Source organism: Myxocyprinus asiaticus, chromosome 15 (genome assembly GCF_019703515.2).
Source record: "Myxocyprinus asiaticus isolate MX2 ecotype Aquarium Trade chromosome 15, UBuf_Myxa_2, whole genome shotgun sequence".
In the NCBI taxonomy this organism is placed as follows: Eukaryota; Metazoa; Chordata; class Actinopteri; order Cypriniformes; family Catostomidae; genus Myxocyprinus; species Myxocyprinus asiaticus.
In genome coordinates, this window is record NC_059358.1 from 8,019,396 (window position 1) to 8,044,852 (window position 25,457).

The 25,457-nt window shown below is 37.3% G+C and overlaps 1 protein-coding gene across 1 annotated transcript in view; it reads left to right on the forward strand.

Moving 5' to 3' along the window:
• LOC127453085 (zinc finger protein ZFPM2-like) overlaps nucleotides 1–25,457 on the forward strand; it is a 220,931-nt gene that overhangs the window by 77,613 nt on the left and 117,861 nt on the right. Inside the window, exon 3 of the mRNA XM_051719147.1 lies at nucleotides 1,739–1,840. Within this exon, the coding sequence (XP_051575107.1) occupies nucleotides 1,739–1,840 (102 nt within the window). The remainder of the gene's footprint in view (nucleotides 1–1,738; nucleotides 1,841–25,457) is intronic.

Consider the following 25,457-nt stretch of genomic DNA (forward strand, 5'->3'; position numbering starts at 1 on the left):
GTAGCTTCATTTCCTGAGCGGTAATTAAACAGTTCCAATGCGTTTTGTTACAGAGCTTAACATGTTCGCTGGAGATCAAGGTAGAGTCTTTAATGTTATCTCGACGCTTTTCCAAACTCACTACACTAGAAAGGAACTGTTGATATTGGCTTTTGTTATCCTTATGGTAATGCTCAATGAGAATGCTAAGGAGCTTCTCGAGGCCTGACAATACAAGAAGTGAGGCAGTTTTAGTGAGAGAGAGCGAGGAGGACAGAGTGAATAAAAAAAGCTGATCCCTTGCATGCTGGAAAATAGGTCAGAATGACCTCATGTGCTGTAAGTAGGGCAGTGTAGCCCTCTCTGCTCGCCCGGGTGTGCAGAGGCAAGCAAGAAGTTGCGATCCTTTTGGCCATGTTTACTTGCCTGCCTTTTGAAGTGAACCACGTCTTAACGGGCTTAAACACAGCATGGCGAGAGAATTTGATCTTTAGATTAACCCATCGGGATGGAGCAGTGTGTGTTTGAGGAGCATGGTGAAGGCCTTTCCGCTGCGCTACAGGGTCAGCGAGACACTGTTACAGAGTGGCTGTACCCAGAGTGTGACTGTTGTTGGATAAAATTGTTAAAGGAGACCCACATTCAGTCATTCATTCACTGGCCTTACCTGAAGTGTTGTCCTCACTGTTTTAGGTTGATTCATAGACCCTGTTTGCAGTCACAAGTGGACAGACAAGTTGTATTAGTCTCTTTTGACCACTTGTGGTCAGATTTCGAAAAGAGTATGTCCTATTTCATCACGACATTCATCAATCATTACGTCAGTGTGCTACAGCATGATAAAAAATGGTGCAGTGTTTCTAACAATTACTCTTGCATTTAATCTAAGCACAAACATGATGTTTAGAGCACAATTCTTAGTTATCTTTGTGGAGTACATGTATTGACTGGGCTTTGGGTATTAACTTCGCTTTGGGTGTGTGCACCTAACATCTGTGTCACAATATTGAGTTTAGGCATACTGAAAGAAAGTTTTTGTTCATGTATATGTATGCACTTTTTTTAAGACGACTATTTTCGGTGAAGCTGCACATAACCAGCACAGTTTGAAACACTTGTTTTAGCGCAGTAGTTGATTGAAAGGTGAGTTTGCGGTTCTATTGCACCTGTTCAAACACATTCAAATGGATGAGCCTTTACACTATGAGCCCAACGTGGTCACTTGAGTTTGTGACCACCTCCCACTTGGTTGAAGTGGACCACGTTTACACCTGTCTCTAGCGTCGTTCCATTTTAAACGGATCACCCAAAACGCATCTTAATACCAGGTGTAAATGGCCCATAAAAAAACACATCCAGGCATTATTTAGATGTGAGCATTTTAGATTGGATCGAAAACATTATTGTATCTTTTCTGTAAGCTGTAAGTGTCCATTAAGAGCTGTACAGGAGATTTGTCTTAGGCTGTGTTTCAGTTATCAATGTCTCTGCACTATATGGCCAAAAGCCCTAACACCACACCCAAATGTGTTTTTTAAACATTTCATTTCAAAAGCCTTTGCATTATTGGTGAGTTGGTCATTAACACCTTCTGCTCTTTATGGACTTCATATCATCCATCCATCCGTCCGTCCGAGTGTCTCTGAACCTTCACGATTATAAATTGTATTTTTTACCAATACACACTGACAATACAGTATGATTACATTGTCTATTAAAATCAGTCAATTTATTGTTTGTTTGTTTTTTCTTTTTTCAGGGGAAGAGAATGGCAACAGAGAAATGGGAGAGAAAGAGATGGAAACAGACACTGAGAAGGTCAGACACCCCCCTCTGGAGCCAGAGGAATGGGATGGCCCACGTAAGAACATTCTGTTTATATATTCCTCACACGTGTGCTTGTGTGTGTCACAATAGTGACTTTATATCTCAGATTCTAGCTTAAAAGAATTACAACTTTACCATCTCATAACTGCAACTTAATATTTTGCAAATGCACTCATCAAGTGACAGATAAAAATCAAACTACTGTACCTCTCGTTAATATCTGTACAGACCATATACTGAATTGTCTAACTTATTTTGGTTTGTGGACAAGCATAAATTGCCTGTCATTTGCTTTTTCATTCAAATATTTGATGCAAATCTGCATGGCTTAATTAATTCTGAATTTTGTGGGTAATGCAATTCAAAGCCACAACTATGGATAAGAATTTACAATTGTGTGGTGTTAACTTGCAACAGCGACAAAAAATGAGAAATATACATGCAATGAAACATGTGAACACCTACTGTATTCTTACTATACCCTAAAAATCTCCCTGAGATTACAATGTAGAAGAACAGATAGTCTGAGGACAAGAATATCACAGTAGAGCAACAGTATGCAGTGATATGATACTCAGTCCTGAAGGTCTAATCCAAACCAGGATCATTCCTGGCTCTCCTTTAACCATTTAGCCCATTAGCTAGCGGCCAGTAATCACTTGTAAGCGGCTCATTATGACACGTTTTAAATGAATCCATCTGGGATCAGGGGATTTCAGAACGCTCAATAGCAGGACATCTAAAGATATCCTTGACAAGGCCACCTGACTGAGGTAAAACACTCGGCTGCTCCTCAAGACTTAATGAGCTCTTGAATTCACTTGAATTCCAACTTTTTATGTTGAATTGTGTTGTGGTCCTGATTTTGATCACAGTCTTGCTAATTTAACATGCAAAACATTATCAATGTAAAAACAAATGTTTAGTAAAAGAAGGTAAATTTGTGCACTAGATATCCATTCTAGCATTCATGAAGTCTGCCATGATTACAGGTTCAAAATGCACTTCCTAATGTAGCATTTTACACTAAAAGTATTCATTTTATCTATTTGTCTGAGATTTGTTTGTTTTGCTCATGTGGGTCAAGGAGTCATAAGTTTGGCTGTTAAGTGACCTTATTTGGCCATATGAATAAGTTTCGTAAAGAAACTTATTTTCCCTGCTTGATTCCTAAACAGAATGTAAGCCATCTTGTATCTTCAGTTGAATGGATTAGATTAAATAGCTTTGCTTCAGAAAGTTCATACACAGCACATCTTTTGATGTTTTAAAAGAATGGTTCACCTAAAAGTGAAAATTCATGTTCACAACGCAATTGTGAATATGCAGAAATGCAAAAGAGATTTGAGAGTTAAGTCAGAACAATGAATTAAATGCTGAATTTGTTCTCTTTTTTTGAGTTTGACAGCACCTAGTCACAATATGATTCCATTGCATGAAATAAGAGCTATGTAAAGTCTCCTTTTGTGTTCCATGGAAGAAAAAAAGAATAATGTAGGCGTAGAATGACCAGAGGGTCAGTAAATGATGACAGAATTTAAATTTTTGGGTAAACTATTCCTTTAAGATCCAATAGACAGCACAGAACAGACATAAAAACACAGAAACACAAAAAATATTTTCTTTTCCAAGAATCTCGTCTTACCATGCAGATTTTCTCTTGCTGTCTTAGTAGAAATAGAATGTTTTATCTGTTTTTTCGCACTTCTTAAAAGTCACTTCATCAAAGTGATGGATAATACATCAAACAAGATAACAACGCCAGCAATTACTGTTTAGCTGTGGTATCACATTGTAGAATACACAAAAATATGATTCCCTGTTTAATGCATATGACCTCCAGAATTTATTGCAGGTACATGCAGTACATTTAAAAGAAAGTGGATTTTGGCAAGTTGGCACCGGTGAGCCCCCACCCCCGGGGTGTGTATTTTATACTGACAGCGAATCAGAGTTATCAGCACCAATCAGATAATGCATTTATCATTAAATTTCACATTTGCATTTCAATCTGGGAAGGAAATGAGCATTGGCGGCGTAAGATAAGAGAGGTAGCGACTGCGGTAATAAACGGTTCCTGTGATCAGGCAGGCAGTGGGGCTGAGGGGGTCACTCACACAACGACAGGGGCAAGCGCAAATAAAAAGAGGCATCATATCCCAGTTAAGGCTTTCCGGGAAAAAATGCTCAGCTTCAAACTGGTGCTTTAAAAAGGAAGAGGAGGTAAGGGGGGGTGGGGGGTTGGGCTGATAGGCCTAATGTCTCTCTGATTATTCATCCTATGAAGCTGAGAGAGCGGCAGTTATTTGGAATGTTCATTGCAAGTGTAACTGGGAAAATTATGGGAAAAAAACTTGTGATGGCTTCACATTTGTTGGTTTGTGGCACTGACTATCTACAACAGACTTTACTAGGTGTGTCAATCAATAAACCTTTTTAATTAACTTAATTATATTAAATGACAATTAAATAATCAAATTAATGGCAATGTATTGCATATATCTGTGTTTGCTGGACATAGCCCCCAAATCAAGATAATAATAAGACTTTTAAGATTATTGTGGCAGGGAAGCTTTGCATTGAATAGACAAAAAGTCTGGAGTGGAGTTGTAGGGTACAATGGGGCTAAAAGCTCCCAGGTTTAAAGGCACTTTTGATTATTTTCTCCAAAAACACTTAAAAGCAACTAAAACTACAACAGCACTTTCCTAAACAGATGTTTGTCGCTATGCACTGCAAAATATTCCTGATCCATGAGATCATTGTGTGTAATGTCTAAAGTTACCTTAAAATGGTTCATTTGATGGTAATTTGATCTAACTTTTAATTATTTTTATAGCTGATGAGAATAGCTGAAATGACTACATTTATTTTAAGATAAAATATTTATTTTTGGTTTTATTCAAGGTGATTAAATCAAGTTTTTCAGTAACTGGCCAATAAGTGAAAGGATAGTATTTGGGGTAAAAAGCCCCATCTTACAGGGGGACCCTCATAAATAAAGACCCCCATAAATGATTTATTTTTTTTTTTTTTTCCAATTTGGAATGCCCAATTCCCAATGCACTCTAAGTCCTCGTGGTGGCGTAGTGACTCGCCTCCATCCGGGTGGCGGAGGACGAATCTCAGTTGCCTCCGCGTCTGAGACCGTCAATCCACGCATCTTATCATGTGGCTTGTTGAGCACGTTACCGCGGAGACGGAGCGTGTGTGGAGGCCCACGCTATTCTCCGCGGCATCCACGCACAACTCACCACACGCCTCACCGAGAGCAAGAACCATTATAGCGACCATGAGGAGGTTACCCCATGTGACTCTACCCTCCCTAGCAACTGGGCTAATTTGGATGCTTAGGAGACCTGGCTGGAGTCACTCAGCATGCCCTGGATTTGAACTCGCGACTCCAGGGGTGGTAGTCAGCGTCTTTACTTGCTGAGCTACCCAGGCCCCCCCATAAGTCAACCTTCTGTTATGATTTAATTTTACACAGATTATGTTGCTCCATTAATATTCAGTAAAAGGAAATGTATTTATTGAGTCTTGATACATTTTTGACCAGAAAATATAACATTTTAGCCCCGTTGCACCCTATTACAGTACCAGGGCATTGCTTTCGTGTTTTAAGTAGTTGTTAACACGTTGCTATACAGTTGCTAGGGTGTTCTGGGTGGTTGGTAGAGTGCCGCCTACTGGCCAAAGTCAAAAGATAAGTCTCTTTGAGATTCTGGTTGCTAGATATGGCTCGGCCCCTCTTTCAATGTAAACTTTTTTTTTTCACCTGATTTATCTGTCAGGTGAAAATCCAATCTGTTTGCTTAGAAAATTAATTACACACCTCTCCTCAACAATTCGTACGATTTGAGGGATCATTCATGTCCTCAGCACAAATAGTGAAAGATGAGTGTTCAAATCTCATATGACTTGTGCACTGTTTTCCAAGTCTTCTGAGGCTGGTGTGAGGAACAGACTGAAATTTCTTACCTTATGCCATGAGCAATATGAGAGTGAGTAGATAGTGATAGAATTTTCATTTTCGCTGAACTGTCTCTTTAAATCTAGTTCTCTAGATTCATCTCAATGCTGAACTGCATATTTACCTCCCATTATGATTACTCAGATAGTTCCGACGGGTGCTAATGCTGCTGATAATCTTGTTACGTTACACAGATAAGATCTATTCTACATGCCCCATTCCCTCCTCACAAAAACATCTCTGTCAATGTCCTGCAGGAATGTGGGTTTCTGAGAAAATAGTATGCAAATGAGAAATCCCTCAATGTGTCTCAACAGGAAACAACCTTTTCAGTGTACAGGATATAACACTGCTCACAGAGCGACATCACTGTTTTGCAGACAGGAGTACAGTGGACAGACATTAATCTGTGCACGTAATAACCACATTCGCTTTCATGTCATGACCGCTTTAGAAAGGCCATTTCTCCCTTTCCTTTTTCCCATTGTATTGAAAAAATCAGATGGGCATGTTATAATTTGAATGAAGATGGAATCACATAATCATATATGAACATCTCAAATGACATGACTGATTAAAAGCAAATTTATTTAGTTTGAGATAGACTACCATGTTATCACTCTTTATTTAGTTTATTATTTTTGTATGTTTAAATCTGAGATCTTTTTGTTGCCTTTGTTATTGTCTGGCTTAAGTTAGAGGTTATGTGTTTCATTTTTCTCAATGTGAAAATACTTGTTCCTATCCCAGCTTAATATGCAGAAACAACTACACTACAAAAATGAATTTGCTTAATCAATATTTGTCTTATTTTTTCATTACAAATATCTAAACACCCTTGAAACCAGTTACATTTAGAAGCTAAATTTAAGCAAAATGGTGTAAAATAAGGCCTGTTTCCAAAGTCTATAGCTTAAATTAAGTTTTTTTTTTTTTTTCATACTTTTCTAATACAATTGAAACATAGTATTGCAGCACTTTTCATGTTACTGTGTCTTTCATATGAATCAATAATGTTGTATTATTTTGGATAAAAGCATCTGCTAAATGAATAAATGTAAATGTTTTTTCTTTTATAAAATTGATATAAAGAAGTTGATGGGTAAACCAGGAAAAAAATAAATACGTTTCAACAATGGGGTAAGAAAAATAAACGTAATTCAAGATATACTGTATTCTCAGAAAAAGTCTTATTATCCTACACAATTTTACTTTAATCTTGTTTTAAGGGTGTGATACTACAAATAACTGTAGTTTCACACAAGAAACGAGAAAAAGAGTGTAAAAATGTTTGAGTAAAAAAAAATAAAAAATTGGTTATTTGGTCACCTTGCCATGTACAGTGAAAAATGATATTTTATGTAACAACACATACATGCAATTTTATGATAACATATTTGAAAACATGATTTTTTTTTTTAGGAGTGAAAAGCATGATTTACCTTATTAACAGTGAAAACAAGATAATTAATTGTTTTATTTACAGTAAATTATTCCTAAAATATATTGTTAAAATATACAGGGACTAAAACGACATCCCGTAATGTCTGAAAATTGGTCATTGTATTTTTTATGGTGATTTATTTATTTATTTATTTATTTATTTTGGCATCAACAGCTTCACGTTTTTTATCGTAAATTTAACTGTAATTTTTACATTAAAGAAAGAAAAACACATGGCTGTGACAACCTGGAAATCATGGAATGGTATTCAGTTCAGCACTACTCTGGTTTATGTGATATTGCTTAATTGTAGTGCCTGAGTAAACCTGAAAGGGATATTTGATGGCGAGCACATCAAAAGAAGGACAGTATCTACTGTAAATTAAGATACTCGTCCAGGTTCCACCTGCTGTGAGAAATCCTTTAAAACTGATTCTGAGTTTTGTCTATGGCATAAAAATGGCCATAGCCCTAATTTTACTTATCAGTTCACATGCTTCAATGTTAAGCACTTGAGTTCAACAAGAGTTCTTCATGTTGGCTTAAAGCATCCATTTAGTTCCTGTGATGAAAAGAACATCCACTCTGAGCTTTTAAAGCAAGCGGTCCATTATCTTTCCGTCTCCTTCATTCTCTCTCGTCATGGGCATTTGCAGTCTTCTGTATATTAGTGGTAATAGCCTGTACAGCTAATTATCATGGACATCTTTAATACATGACACACTCCCTTAGGCATAAAGGAAGTGTATATGGAGGAACAGAATGGGAGGGAAGCTTAATGCATTAATGAACTTCAGTTCTTATCACTCAAATAGAACACTTTAACTAACTTGAGCCATATCATGGATTTTCCTTGCTCTTTTGAAAGATTTGGATGTACTCTGTAGGCATACTGTCAAAGGGGTTTTCAAAGTTTTTTACTAGCTTGGGGGTCTGCAAAAAATTTACAAAGTTAACATTTATTAAATTTGACATTATTAATATTTCATTCTGCTTTCTAAAGACTGTTCAGAAATCATAATATTATATGCTTTAATTTTATTCTATTTACAGCTATAGTTTCTCCTTACGGTAAAGTACAGTAAGGTAATATTTCCTATAAATCTGCTTTGGAACAAATATTTGGTGAAATGCACTATACAAATTTAAATAGTTGAATGTTTCTTTGCAGGATTATAAATCTAACATTTCTAAACGGCAAATTTAATTTGGGAAATACTGCGCTTTTGTGACCTTATATATCAATATATACATCAGTATATACATACAAATCCTCGCAAGGGGATCATCATATTTTGGGGTCATTGGCATCAAAAAGCTCCCACCACAGTCCTAAAAGACCCCATTGGCAAATATTGTTTTCTGGTTTTAAGCAGAAATCCAACCAAAAAATAAATTAAAAAATGCTTATGCTTTTTAATAAACATAATTCAGGATATATCACAAAGATAGATTTTGCAAAGAGACTTTTGTTGAAGGATGGACCATATATGGGTGTCTCATTTCACATGCGAAAATGTTAGCCAATCATGACATAAGTCGTTTATAAAGAAGTCCTACAAGTACTGTAACATATAAAAGTCTGTTTAATTCTTAGGATCAGAGAGACTGTGAAAAATAGTCAATAAACTAAATTTCAATCATTTTTGGTGCAAGAAAACTTGACTAGTATTATAAGTAGACGTTGGGGTTAAAAAAACTTAACTCCACAAAAGTGTAGGGTATGGCCCCTTTAAAATGGCAAAAAGCCCAGAGTAAAGATAACATTTATCTTAGATCTTCACATAAGTAATGGTTGAAATTGAATAATTTCTGAAAGGAAATGATGATTAACAGAGTACCTGCATCAACCAAAGAGCATTCAGTAACCCTCAGCAAGAGCCAAACAAGAGCCAGGGATTGCCACACCTCCACATGGGCAGTTCTCTGGGCTCAGCAGTGCCTGTCGGACACAGTCAGTTCCGTCTCTGTGTGCCAACTGGACCTGAGCCATGAGCAAAACATGGGCAGGTTCTACTAAAGAAGCCCTGGAGTCAGATATCCAGTTGGAGCTGTATCCAACCACCTCTTTCTCACTGTCAGAAATCATGTGGCTTAGATTGCATTTTCTTCTCAGCCCACCTGTACGTCTAGTCGACACCGACCGCCCTTGACCGGACCCCCTAATCTGCAGCAAACAATAGCTGCTTCAGCGTTAATGCACATATGTCATGCTAAGTGAATTTGTGGAGCAGATGGGCACGATAGCATGGCAGGTGCCTCGACAAATGTTTGCGTTTGCTGTGCTGCTGTTTATATTGCGGCAAAACACAGCGGCACAAATATTTGCAAAAGACCATTGGACGTTTTTGCATTGTGCGTCACAGTGATCAATGTGTCTTTTTTGTTCTTCCCAGCTTAAATTAAACAGATGGTGGTTATGGGTTCAGTGCAAACTGCCTTACATTTTTGTACAGTAATAATGTAAATGTAAATATGCAGTGACCATGCAAAGATGGATGAAGAAACTTAAAGGAATAGTTACGCACCACAGTTATGAAATCAGCTGAGAAACTGGTCAAGGTCTAACAATTACAAAAAAGCACCTTAAAAGTAACAGAAGTAGTCAGTTCAGTTTGTACACTGTATTCCAAGTCTCCATCTTCAAGTCTTTATAATACATTATTTAGGTATGCAGGTGAGTAGTATGAATAGATTTCGGACATACTTCATCCAGGAACGTGAGTATTGACCTGTGACCCGAATATATGACGTAAGAACAACAACTGTGGAAATAATACGCTCTGGTTTTGTTATACAAGCACCATTTAAGCACAAGGAACAACTTATATATATAATCACTTACAATTGAAAAGAACCACCCGACTCACTGCCATGCTTTTAAATCCAGTGTTTTGAACGTGACGTCTCTTCAGCTTCCGAGGGATCATAAAGTGGGATCATAAAGTGTCGAGTCATCCACACTTCAGAATCTCGCCGGAAATGGTAGGTCATCCGGGTATTTCTCGCCTTGCTTATTGCTTCATAAATACTGAGGATCCAGACATACTACTCCATTGGCATACAGTTTTTGGCTAACTATATAGTAGATAAGTATTGATATTCGCAAACATTTTTTAGACAGAACTATTTCTTTTATAGTGCTACTGTCTGAGCCATCATTAACAAATAACAAACTTATTTAACACAATAACAAATGCCTCTGGAGGTTGCGTTAGTAACTGTGATTTAAATCAGTTTATAAGTCTTTACCTCCAACACCAGGGACAGTCAAGATATAGCAAAATATTTAGCAATGACCTAGAATCCAGGAATTAAACGCCCAGATGACTGCAATCAGCACCCCATTGCGATTGTCTTTTATTTTCAGGCTTGTTGAAAGCTTTTGAATTATATGCTTTAATGCTGGTCCTTCAGATGAACATCCCACATTACCCACACATGCTTTAACATGCAGCTTCTTTGCACATAAACAAATTGTGGCTAAAACAAGCTGCTTCCAGATGGAAAAGTCCAGGGACTAGGATTGGTTTGAATTACCCCCACCCCCCCACCCCCATTTTTGATGGACAAAAATGGTTTTAGCTTTCATATTTTGTGCAGAGATGCTTTAAAGGGGTTGAATTTGGAGACGCATGCTCTCTGAAAGGATTTTGGCAAGCTGAGAATGTGTTTTGCTTTAGCGTGCTGAAACTGATGTTTGGAGCATCTCTAAATACATCCCTGTCAAAGCTCCACTGCTATAATCATCAAAACACCATTTTTTTTTTTTAACAAATTCACCACCTTTGCACATTGTTTTTCAAGACAATTTCTTTCAGACTTTGTCTACTGTGAGCAGTGTTTCCACTATTATGCATATTTTGTAGGTCTCTTGTTTTTTGTGTTGCCTAGGATAGTTATGTGCAATAAAAAGTTAGAGATGTTTTAAATGTTTGTCAATGTACATGTCACTGGTCCTACTCGACTGCCCCGAGCGGGATTTGAACTGGCGATCCCCGGCATGGGAGTTGAACACGCTAGCAAGGAGGCTAGAAAAGCCATGGCTCTAGCGCCGGTCGCTAGTGTGTCTCTTAAGGCCAGGAAAGTGAGGTTTACACACTGCATAGCTATCACGTTCCAGCTGGCTACTGTTACACACATGCAGACTTACTGTACTGTATGTATTTGCTCATTACGTTGCAGCCAGTGTTGGGGAAGCTACTTTGAAACTAGTTTGACAAGCTACAAGCTACTCATAATTTTTAGTAGTTAAGCTACAGTCAAGCTACTCTTTTGAAAAGCAGTTAGCTACACTACAAGTTACTATCAAAAAGTAGCTAGCTGCATTGAAGCTACTTAATGAGGCAATATTTTTTTTTTATGTTACTATCAAACCAATAATATTAATACAAAAATTTACACTAATGACATTTATTAATTAATGTATTAATTACATATATTTAATGTGTTTAATTAAATATATTAAATGTATTTAGTACATAGTACATATTTAGTACATTTAGTATGAATAGTAACATTAATACAGTTAATAATGGCCATAAAATAAATACAACAGTATAAAATAAAAACAAAAAAGATCAGCCGCCATTAAAAAATCTTTTTTGTACTATGCTTCACACTTTTCAGTCCTGCTGTGGCCAGGTGTAGCCTACTTCCCTAAAGATCAAATTTTTATGACAAACTCTCCTTGGGCTGGCATTTTTTTGTTCTTGTCACATAATATTTAGTGTGGATAATATGTGAATAAAGACTCAGGGCTTGTTTCCCCCTCACCTGGGTTCATGCTCATTGCATTTTCTGCCATTGACATGCAAGTGCCAGCTTTACAGGTCACATACAGAAGTTGCTCTACAAATATTTGTTTGCTTTGTTCAGGTCCAAAAAAAGTGGACGGATGGTCATCCTAGATTGTTGCATAATAATACATGCCATAAATGATTTCTTTTACCAATCATTTTATTTATTTTACATGAAAATAAAAGTTAATTAAATGCTAGGAAATGGAGAAATCAAATAGTTCTACATGATAGTAATTATTATAATAATATATACTGTATTTATAAATATTATAATAATAATTCACTTGCTGCTCCCAATAACGCACAGATGATGAGAAGTGAAATAAACATATTTAGAACAGAAACAAAATCCCTCAAAAGGCAATAACTTTTTGAATTATTTTATTTAATATAGTAAAGGTAAATATGCTGTTGTGTGATTTATTAAGAACAAAGTGTCTGAAACATTCTTTGTTTCCTAGAAGAATAAAATGGCGTTCTTTGATCATTTTCAGATTTACCTGCCCCTGTACGTCTTGTAAAGGTAAACAAACTGTGGTTGCTCACTTTACATAACCATCAGACAATCTCTTCTTATCCAAATGAGCTGTAATAAGCTCTCAGTAGATGGCGGTAATTCACTATTTTTGTTTGTGATCTGCCATTACAAAAGAAGAAGACGACGCTGCCTGATTCTGATCAGCAGACAGAAATATGCTGCCAGATCGTCGGACGTTTTGCTGGTAAAAGTTTGGCTCCTATGCAATAAGGAAGGCTATTAGTTATAATCTGACCAACATGATGTTGCGTTTGGTCACTCTACACTGCTACTTGCTGGAAAAAGTATTTCGCTACTGGAAAAGCTACTCTGTTTTAAAAGCAGCTGAGCTACTGTCAAGCTACTGAAAAATGTAGTTAAGTTAGTAGCGTCGCTACATGTAGTTAGTTACTCCCCAACACTGGTTGCAGCATCTTGCGTTGTTTATTCAATGTCTCCTGTTGTGAGTCGTAATAATAGTACAAGATATTGTAAAAAATCGTATGAGTTGGCGCCTACAAAAACAAATGACTTTTGCTCCCATAGAGAAAAATAAGCAAACCAACAAATGATGTCGTGATTTTTCCCAAACCTAACCAAGACGTGTAACCCCTAACCCAAACCCTAAACCTAACCATGATTTTAATAGGAAAATAACTTTTGTCCACCACAGAAGAAAGTAAACAATGTGCTTTGAACAAGACGAGGGAAATGTCATGTTTACAGGTTATTGACATATATCAGTCATTTGTATTGCATAAATATATAGTATATGGAATGAGTAACCTTGTTCAGATGTTTCCTTTCTTAAAATAAAGTGTTGGATAGGAGGCTAACTAAAATTTATGCCAGTATTGTATGGATTGGTTGGCTGGTCTATATGGGAATAAAAGTTGTACCTTTTAGTATGAGCTAAGTCATATGAAACAAATTATTACGATTTGTCATGAGACTGTATTGGCATTTTTAAAATGACAAGTTAAATAAAAGTTTTCTCAAAACTGTTGCATTCTGTTCCAAGCTGTTATTTGAAGATATTTTTGAACATAGTAACACGCCTTATGTGAACGCCCCTTAAGAAATGTATTTTAAAGGTGCAGTATGTAAGATTCAGAAACCCTTGTTATTAATGACACCTGTGGCCGTTAAGTGAACTGCAGCCAGCTACCTGTTGCTCATGCTCGTACACACACTCCATAGGGACACGAGCGAGCATCTGCCAAAACAATGACGTAATGTACAAAGAGACTGAACGTGATCCACCGGCATCATGCTGACAGATGAGGTAGCATAATTAAAATTACACAGTTATGATTGTTTTACTACAAACTTTGAGAATAAACTAAAACTACTTATCAGCTAACATAGCATACTGATACACACATACAGCTACATACTACCGAACTATACCAGACAGTTTACTGTTGCACTGTTATGTTGTACTAATTGTATGTTTTGTGTGTCATATGTTGTACTTCGAATAAGAAACCAGCATATTTGCTTAAATTGATCATGTATACCTGATTTTTAGTATAAAGAGAAGATCGTTGAAATTATTTGAAAGTTACGAAGCAAGGTATCTTGCAATTTGTCAGCGTTAGCAGGCAAGATCAAGTTAGCTAAAATTACACAGATCAATCCTTATGGCACTATATTTCACATGCTTTGCAGTTATGTAAGCTTACCTGTCCAATAAGAAGAACGCCAATGCAGGGTCAGTTTTGATTCCCAAAACCGAACGAAGGTCCCTCAAGGAATCAAATGCCCTGCCGATGTTCACTCTAGTTTTTGCTCGACCACGATCACGTTCGCGCTTAACCAGATGGGATTCAGTAGATAAAGGTTTTACTTACTCTGAGTTTGTGTAGGAGTCGGTGTTGTGCTGGGAGCCGGACATTTGCTGGATTCCATCTCTAAGATAACATTACCTAGTGTTGCAGTTTGTTGTCACTGTTGAATAGCGGAAGAGAAGCTAGTACTGTCTGAGGCAAGGCTCTTGGGAGTGCGCATAAATGTCATATCCCTTGGATTTTCCCAGCAAAAGCGACCCGCTCCCTTCGCATGAAAATCAGTTTACAGGCTTTAATAGGCAACCTAGGAAGTCCAGGAAGGGCTCATTTTTTAAGTTGCGTTACAAGCCGTTCACACATTGGCAAAAAAAAAGGCTAATATTACATGAAAATTGTTACATACTGCACCTTTAAGAGAGTGGTGGATGCTAAATCAGCCTAAATGCATTATTAGCAGGGCTTCCTAAAAGGGATAGTTCAACCAAAAATAAACTTTCATGTTGTTTCAAACCTGTATGACTTTCTTTCTTCCATGGAGCACAAAGAGAAGAAATGTAGAAGAATTTTTATTTTATTTTTTAAAAAATTTTTTTTGCCTTTTGTGTTCCATTGAAGAAAGAATACCAAAAGGGTATGTGACAACATGAGGTTGAATAAATTATCAAAATTTGCATTTGTGGGTGAACTGTCCCTTAATTAGATCAATTAGTTGACTTGCTTTGAAAACATTTTATTTGCACATCCCAAGACTGCCCTCATGACACCTGCTTATTCATGTCTAATGACTAAAGTAACACAGGCTGCAGAAGTTTCTCATCTTTCTTTCCATGTTTATATCATTTTCTCTAATAATTCACAGAAGTCTGTTAAGTCAAGTTGCCGTCCGAGGGGAGGGAAGGGGGGCCCAGATGCAGATTAGGCTCCTGAAGATGAGGGTCTAAAAGGGATTTAATGGTAGAATGGATTAGAGAAATCCTTGTAACAATGTTAAATAATTATAGTTCCAGCCAAGATCAAAGCAACGCTGATTGAACCCCTCAAGCCTTTAACACGGAGAAGAGGAAACCAGAGAGAAGAGAGAGAGTCTTGGAAAGCAAAGATTGGTAAACTCCTGCTTGGGCCGCAGTGGCTGCACATGTGGATTGGAGAGGGAAGCGTGTGGATAAAAGATGTATCCTTTAGGAGAGCTTTGTCTGGCTTTTGTCACCGAAGCCGAAGATCCATTTGAGACGTCTGATAACGGCGCAGCGAACTCGTGAGGGAAGGTTGTCTAAGGCGCTTGCGCTGATACCTAAGCATTTTAAGACGACTTATAGACAGACCGAAATTTAATGTATGCAAAGCACCAAGTTTGAGCGGAGGCTTTCAGTCGGAGTTGTTTATTTCCCATGTAATCAAGAAATTTTGACATGCCTGACTGCCGCTCATTTTCAGAGCACGTCATTCGCAGAGTGTGTCATTTGGCGCTTTCACTCATCTTACTGCAGGCTTTCTCTGCTAGTCTTGCGTAGATAAATGGTATTGTGCAAAATCAGATTGTCATGACAATGTGGTACAGTGGAGTTTGGTAGTGAATCAGCAAGGGTTACGTAGACGAGGTTGGTCAAAGAATCAACATGTTTAAAACGACCGGTTTGTATTTAACTAAGTATGAATGATGTATTGCACTGAAGTAATACATACAGAAGAAATTCTCTTTAAAGCTTAAAAACGGACACAGAGTATCTTAATAGCAGTCCATGAGGCTAGTGTGTCAGGTTTTAAGTCTTTTGAAGGCATCCGGAAATGTAAATACATTTTTTGTGGAAATCTTAAAGTCTGTTGCACGTTCATGAGAGAAGTTCATTTATAATGGTGCACATATGTACACGTTGTTTCACACTAAAAACAATGCAAGTTCTCACCTTTCAGATGTAGATATTTTCAAGATTTCCATTACAGTGATTTTAAACCACAAGTAATGGGTGGTGTTTGATGTAAAAATCACTGTAACGTATTACCTTGTGTGCATTATTGCTTTTAAAACAATTAGGCCTACTTCGCAGCGTAATGTAGTTCCTTAGCCTGACTTTAGGCAGTTTACAATAACCAAGCAACCTAATGGCGCATTGATATAGAATTTAAAAGATGTGTGGTCACAAGTGTGTGTAGATTGGCTGTTTTAAGACAGTTTTGAATGCTCGTCCAATTAAAATTCAGTCAGAAATAAATGTTTTGGAAAATATGTACAGTATTTAGTTAAAAATGTGCACAAATGCACACACTCACTAATTAGTCAGAGTTTACTAATTAAACAAAATTAGTCAGAGTTTAATGACTGTGCTCATGAAATGAGAAAGTAGAGATTAGTTAGAACTCTCCGCTCATAGTTTCAAAGTGTCCTGATGCAAATTGCAATACTTATCCGAGATCTTAAGAGGTTTAAGAGCAATATCTTCATGCTTGTTAGAAATAGAATCAATCTGAAAGTGAACTAATGCAGTCTCAAAGCCTTAAACACACTAGAATAATGCTGCTTTCTGTTATTATCAAACATAGATGCTTTTCTATTGAGCTGTTGTTTTTGTTTTTCTTTATTATTATTATTATTGTGAATCTCTCTCCTGTATTATCTTGTATAAGACATGTTTCTAGAAAATTATTATAAGATTTAATTGTAATTGGTATTCTTATATTTTAAATTAAATATATACATACTGTATATATATATATATTTAAAAAATGAAAAATGTTACAACTAAATAGCTTAGAGATAATACTAAATAAGCTAGCACTCATAAATGTATTTTTATTCATTAATTATATACACCTTTTTTTATCATACATTCATTTAATATTTTGACTCCTGAAATACTGTAATCATGAAAAAGACAGAAAAAGTGTTAAACAAAAAAAAAACAATGCATCTTTAAACTAAAGCAGATGTTCTAATAATTCAGAATGGTCATTTTGAATTCTAAAGACCTACATTTTTAAAGATGATGTCTTATTGCATGATTTCTTATTGTTTGTTACGGTATCATATAAAACGGACATTGTATACACACACACACAAACACACACACACAAACACACACACAGTCAGAATGCTCTAGCCCAAAGCTTAGGGAAACCTGTTGGCAGCACATGGAAAATGGGTGGAATAAAAGCAAGAGAGGGAGGGCGAACCAGGGGTGTTCTGAGAGAGGTATCCATATCAAAGCAAACCCCCCTTATTTTGGGGAGGTGCTGAATTTTTTCCTCACCCAAAATACCCATACTACTATCCAGATTTGATGTCAACTTTAGGATTTTGGCAAATGTGAGCACAGTTTGAGATCTCTCCTAAAAAATGCCAATGGAATATTTTCTGTGTAAATGATATTCTGCATTAAAGCAATTTGCTGTTGTCATGACAGTCTAATTTTCTGTCAGGTGTGTATGAGAATCAACATACAATGCAACACCATCTTTGCAATAAAAGCAATTACAAATCAGACTGAAAAAATATGTAAGAAAGAAGACCAATCGCAACTGGGTGTGCAAATTTTACATAGATGTCAAAGGGAGAGTTTCAGACTTTAATCTTGAATTTGAAAAAGTAGAGTTATTATATTTGCTAATTAAATCAGTGGTAATTCTTAGGGTTAGGGTTTAGAACAAACCCTGGCCAGAATGTTTGAGGAGTTTCAATATTGCAATTGCTGTAAATATATATTAATATATGCATGATCAGATTGTAATTCACTGGCAGGGATGCTGTTCAGACAGACAGAGCTGTACGAGGCCTGTAACTACAGTTGTGGCGGTTCAAGCGTGTGTGTGGTGCCGCCAGCTCTCTTCCTCTCTGACTTTATCAGCACACACACTTGTGGGCGAGACGAGGGCGAGTCTCACCCTCTGTACCTTAAACACAAGATCTTTGTGGTTTGAAGCACTCGGCTGCTCCGCCGTCCTTCAGCGATGCTTCTCTGCCAATCTGAAAGGCAAACAGACCTACACTGCAGCCGCTGAAATCACACACATACACAAACCCGATGAGTTTCTGCTGTGTTAGCTTGAATCTAAATGCACTCGGAACAGAATGATGCACAGAAGCGAAACCTGTTCTCCATGAAGACAGTCAGACAGAGAGAGAGAGAGGGAGAAAAAGAGAGAGAAAAAGATGGAAACCAGAGTAAAAAAAAATGCCACATAACAATGGCGGAGAAAAATCAGAACATTTTCCAGCGAAAGATGGGCCATTTCCAAATCCTTGTGCCCTATCAGACAAATTAAAGTAAATCAAGCATGAAATGAAGCAGGAGAGCCCGAAGATAAGACTCCTTTAAGTCCTTTCCAGATTAGGATAGAGTGAGAGAGAGGTGCATCTGCTCTCTGCCAGCCGAGGAGGCTAGCTGCTTCTTTCACAATAGCAGCCTGTGTATAAGATTACTCCTCTGTCATAGACACACACACACAAACGCACACACTCACAGTTCAAACGTGTCCTTAATGCGTCGTCTCACTAACTTGTTGTACACGTTTTTGACATGTTGGTGTGGCTATCCATATGAGGACTCTCCATAGATACAATGATTTTTATACTGTACGAACTATAGATTCTATCCCCTAACCCTAACCCTACCCCTAAACCTAACACTCACAAAAAACGTTCTGCATTTTTACATTTTCAAAACAACATTGTTTAGTATGTGTTTTAAGCGATTTGAATTATGGGGACACTAGAAATGCCCTCATAAAACACATTTATGGCATAATACCCTTGTAATTACCAGTTGTAACCTAAAAAAAATTCCTCGTAAACCACCCAAACCCACCCACACACACACTCACACACACACACACACACACACACGTACACTCACATAAACACACACACATCCTTTGGTTTCCTAGGCAAGCTCTGAAATTTTGTATGATTTTTACCAATGCAGCAAAGTTTCAGAGGTTGCCTTGGAATCCAAAGGGCATGGGTGTGCATGGGGTGTGTGGGTGAGGGTATTTGTGCTCAGACATGTGCACACACACACACACACACCTGTGGTGTTCCCCGTCAGAAATGACCGGCCATTAGGAATGAATGGATGAGATTACAAAAAAGAAAAATTTATTGATCAGGAAGATAATACACACACACACACACACACATTTTGATTCTTTGACATCCCAGGCAACTTCTGAACCTTTCTTGACTCCATAGGAACAAAAGAACATTGGAACAAAATATAATGACAGTGTGTTTTGGGAACTTGCACATTCACTCATTACACACATACACACACACACACACCCTTTGATATCCCAGCACCTTCTGAACTAGTCTTGACCCCACAGGAACAAAGGAACGAAGGAAAAATATTATAACAATGTGTTTTAGGAACTTTCACATGCTCACGAGAGTTTGAACAATGTTTACTAATATAATAATTGTGTGGTAAATAGCACAGAACATTTTGTGAATGGTTTATAATATAGTCAAAATAATCAATAAATAATGTTAGTTTAGTTTCAAAGTTCCAAAAAGAAGTACAAAACCTGTTCTAATTACTAGAAATCAAGTTAACAAAAAGACCTAATGCAATATCTAGTGAAAATACTCTATATTCATAAAGAGAGACTTAATGGGCCGGTCACAAGTATGACTTTCTTACAAAATAAGAGTTAAAAAAAAAATTTCTGGTTAAACATTAAAACAAAGTAGTGTGATAAACAGGACAGAAAATTGTGTGTATGGTATTTAAAATAGTAAAAATATCCATAGGAAAATGCTTTTTTAATGCAAAAATTTAGTTGCATTAGCTCAGGTCATTTAGGCCTATTGTCACTAAATTCCAAAAAGAGATATAAAACCTGCTCTAGTAACTACAAATCAAGTTTAAAAAAATAAAAAGAATAAAAAAATAAAAATCTAATCAAGTTAAACAACAATAACAACAAAAACATCTAATGCAATCTAATCAAGTAAAAAAAAAAAAAAAAATCCAATGCAATATTTAATGATAATATATGGATTATGAGAGATTCATAAACCATTTAAATGGATTGGTCATTTTGACCCGGCAACACAAGGAGCGGTAGCCAATGAGGAACATAGCACAAGGGTTAAGATAACTTTTCTTTTCAGTAATGACAACATTAGGGTTTACAGTGTGAAATGGAACTTAAATATGAAATTACCATGACATCACACAGCAAGCAACAATGCTTCCGGGCTCTTTTGAGCAGCAATGGTGGATTTGAGCAGCGCTGCAATTTTAGTAATCTTTTAAGCATTACATAATGTAATAATGATTGTTAATGTTATCAATAGTTATGAGAAGGGATATCTAGAAATATATGTAAGTTCTTTCTAAAATATCAGCAAAACCAGTTTTAACTTGATTCAGTAGGACTTTATGATGATGTCAGACATGTAACAGTTTACTGAAGACACATCCTCACACATTTAACACACTTCTAAACTAAGAATGGATTACTTATAGTTGTTTTTGCATATTAAGCTGGGATAGGAAAAAGTACTGTATTTTAACCTTGACACCTTTAAATCCATTCCACGGAATTCCACAGATTTTAATGCACAAATCAGTCTTCAGATTTTGTCTGGGCCTGGTCATGATTCATGCCTCTAGCTTCCCTTTTGGTTTTTCCTTCATCAGATGATTTTAGTTATTAAACGGCATGGCCGTGACCTTCTACGCTCCGTGTCAGGTTTAGGTGCTCTATCATCCTCTATCTCCAGCCATTTAAACACTCCTCCTCCTGAAAGTGAATGATTTACCCTGCTTTTACGCCGTTCATATCAAAACCGGATGAGAGAGAAGGGGAGAGCGGGGAAAAAAAAAACCTTAATCCATCTTATCTGTTGACTGTCAAACTGCTGGAGCTAAGACCTCCTCACAAAAGACAACTGGGTCAGGCAGGCAGGAGCGGGCGGATTTGTGCTGGAGGAAAGTTTGAAATGTGGTAATTGCTGGAGGGGCAGCTGTGGAGAGAGCTAATGACCCGCTCGAGCCGCTGGAGAGAAACATCACCTGTAAACGCAGAGGAAAAAAAAAACTTGCAGGAAAACAAATGCAGAGGAGATATGTGAGCTATTGTGTGACCCGGGAGCTCGGTAGTTATTAACACACCTGCTGATAAGTGCTCCGTTTATTTGAGTACGTCTCCTGGAAACAAAAGTTTCTCCTTCAGATCATCGGGAACGCTGCAAGATCTTCTTAGAGGGGCTAAAAGCAGCATTCCCATAATTCAAACCACATGTGAATGTGTCCAGTGAATGCAGACACCATTAGTCAGTCCTTGTTGACAGGAGAGAGAAAAATTATGTTCTACAGGAGCACCTTAAATTTGTAGACCATCAAATTTGTTAGCTAGAAAAACTCCCCTCTAAATTTAGATGGGTCATCTTCATTGAGTTGTCATTTAGAGTAGTGACAGAAGGGGAGGAAGCTTTTTTTTGTTGTTGATATTGGTAATTGTTTGTTCGAGTTTTTATAAAAATTCGATTGAGGGAATTGGCCGATTATGTAACATGAAGCTTGCTTTTAGTACTTTTTGTTTACTGAGTTTTGTAGATATACAAAGTATATACTGTAATAAATTTTTTTATTGCGGAATTCTATACCGTGACAAGTACTGCAGTATTACAGTATTACTCCTACTGCCTGATCTTTGAAGTTGGTAAATGAATGTCGTTATCATTAAGAACCATACCAAAGTACTATGGTATTACAATCATAAATCATTACTGTACCATGGTACCACAATAGTAAAAAAGAAAAAAAAAAAAGATTCTTGCATGAATAATACATATTTCATAAAATATTCCAAACTCTTCCGGGAAGAGGAGAACACAAGAAAGGGTTAGTTAGTTAAGAAAGAAAGAGAGAGCGACAGATAGAGAGCAAGGTAAAAAGGTCCTTGTGTGTTTTAAAACAAGTGTCTGCTGAGAAGATAATGGTAAAGCCGTGGGATAAAAATGATGCATTTGCTTCTCTTCAGCTGATAAGGGGGGTTTGGGGGAGTTGGAGAAAAGTTCATCGTTCGCTTATCAAAGCGTTCTGACATTTCTCCTTCAGCTGTAAAATTTCAGATCACATATCTCCTTCAGAGCTCCCGCACCTTTTGTGGAGTGATACAGAGCTCTCCATTTCTCTCCATATGCCCCTCACAGTATGTTAATTTGCTTCATAAGCTGCTGGGGATCTTGATATGTGACTCCTTGATTGTCACACATCACTGTCGGGCATCTCTACCTTCAAACACTACAAATTCATGTGACCCTCCTTTTTAAACATCCATCCTGATCTGAACATGATTGTTTTTGAAGGGTAAATATTTATGGATATCCAAATGACTGTTAGAAAAGGATTTCAAGGGTTAAAGTAATAGTTCCTCAAAAATTAACTTTAATTAATTTAATTTAATTTTAAGTAAAATTAAAATTGTTTACTCACCCTGATGCCATCACAGATGTGTATGACATTCTTCTGCAGAACACAAATGAATATTTGTGGAAGAATATTTCAGATCTGTAGGTCCATACAATGCAAGTGAATGGTCGCCAGAACTTTGAAGCTCCAAAAAACACAAATTATATAATAATAATATAATTATTATTATGATTATTTATTATTATTATTATTATTTTTTTTTTATTTTTTTTTTTGAGCTTCAAAGTTATGTTCACCATTCAGTCGCATTGTATGGACCTACAGAGCTGAGATATTTAAAAAAAAATGAAAGAAAGTCATACACATCTGGAATGCCATGAGGGTTAGAAAATGATGAGAGAATTCTCTTTTTTTGGGTGAACTTTTCCATTAAATACAAATACAGTTAATTTACACTGGTTTAACTCTACCTGAATGTGATTCATTTAAATTTGAATGCAAAACTACATACATGGTTTGACACTATAAAATGGCTTGATGAGCACAGTCCTCTTTTCTGTGTTGATGTTTATTTATTTATTTTTTAATAGCCAATAGGGGCCATTTAGACCGTACATGTTTAGAACACAATGCAGGTGTCTCTATTAAACTTTAGACGGCATCTGAAAAATGTGATGCTCATGCATGAGACACTGAAGAAACAGAGAGACGTGACACAATGATCAAAGTCATCTGTCTACCTCACGTTCACATGGATAAATAATTGAAAAAAAGTGCCGACAGAGACAAAAACGCGTTTGTGTGAATGGCCTCAGACTTAGTTTACGTCACAGTCATGAACCATAATTTGCTGTTGCTAGTCAGTAGCAATTGGTATTAGGTGGATGGGCATTCACATTCTTGAAAGCCTTTGCCCCTGAGTGCAAGATGAGTCATCACAGATTTTAACTGTTAAATTACTTTTGTCAATGTTTTGGAGTACACTAGTGGATGACCTTAATGCTAACAGACGACAAATATTCTAAAAGATATTGTTCATCCAAAAAGTTTAATTCTCATTTACTCATAATAATTTACTTATCCTAAACACTGTTGTCCCTGATTAGTATTCGTGTGTACTTTAAAAGGTAGGAGATCTGACCCCCCATCCCCCACCTATCCGTCCCTCTGTCTCGGGGGGAACAATCAGTTGCCCCATGCAGCATCTTTTCGGGACTATCAGAGAAAGATCTGTGGACACAAAAGGGACATTCATGGGACTGCCAGGGATCTGTGGTGAGGGGGAGCGGTGGACCCCGGAGAAGAGCGACAGATGATCTTATCAAGGGAGGAGTGGAGGGATGGGGGGATGGAGTTCTTTGCACTCATATCAACAGCTCCTCTATGCCAAGATGGTGGCATTTCAGCACTGGTTGATGAGAAAGCTTTAGAGTGTTTCCAAACCCTAAGTTTTGTCTCTTGAATGAGCTTGCACTTTCTGTTATCGACTGCAGAAAATCTCAACTGGTGGGTTGCAACCCAAAAAATGGGTGCAGGTGTATTCTGATGTTCATGGACAGAAGGGGGGAAAATGTTATGTACAGCTTTACTGTTTACAGTTTTATTTTTTATTTTTTTCAGTAGGGTAACAATATAATCTAGATACAGTGCACTCAGAAAGTATTCAGACCCCTTTCAGCAGCCTTATGCTAAAATGCTTTAAATTATTTTATTATTTTTTTCACATCAATCGACACTCCATACCCCATAATGACAAAGCAAGTAAAAAAAATATTTCATAACTTTGCAAATTTATTAAAAAGAAAAAAATATCACATTGACATAAGTATTCAGACCATTTGCTATGACGCTTGAAATTAAGTTCATGTGCATCCCATTTCTCTGGATCATCTTTGAGATGTTTCTACACTTTGATTGGTGTCCACCTGTTGCAAGTTCAATTGATTGGACATGATCTGGAAGGGCACACACCTGCATATCAGAGCAAAAACCAAGCCATGAGGTCAAAGGAACTGCCTGCAGAGCTCAGAGACAGGATTGTGTTGAGGCACACATCTGGAAGGCTACAAAAAAATTTCGGCTGCATTGAAGGTTCCCAAGAGCACAATGGCCTCCATAATTCTTAAATGGAAGAAGTTTGGAACAATCAGGACTCTTCCTAGAGCTGGCCACCAGGCCAAACTGAGCAATCGGTGGAGAAGGCCCTTGGTAAAAAAGGTGACCAAGAACCCAGTAGTCACTCTGGTTTAGCTCCAGAGATCATGTATGGAGATGGACAAACTTGCAGAAGGACAACCATCACTGCAACACTCCACCGATCTGGGCTTTATGGCAGAGTGGCCAGACGGAAGCCTCTCCTCAGTGCAAGACACAAAAAAGCACCTAAAGGACTCTCAAACTGTGAGAAACAAGATTCTCTGGTCTGATGAAATGAAGATTGAACTGTTTGGCCACAATTCCAAGCTGGAGAAAACCAGGCACTGCTCATCCCCTGCGCAATACCATCCCAACGGTGAAGCATGGTGGTGGTAGCATCATGCTGTGAGGGGATTTTTCAGTGGCAGGGACTGGGGGACTGGTCAGGGTTGAAGGAAAGCTGAACACAGCAAAATACAGAGATATCCTTACTGAAAACCTGGTCCAGAGCACTCAGGACCTCAGACTGGGCCGAAGGTCCACCTTCCAACAGGAAAATGACCCTAAGCACACAGCCATGTCAACGCAAGAGTGGCACATTGACATCACTTCCTG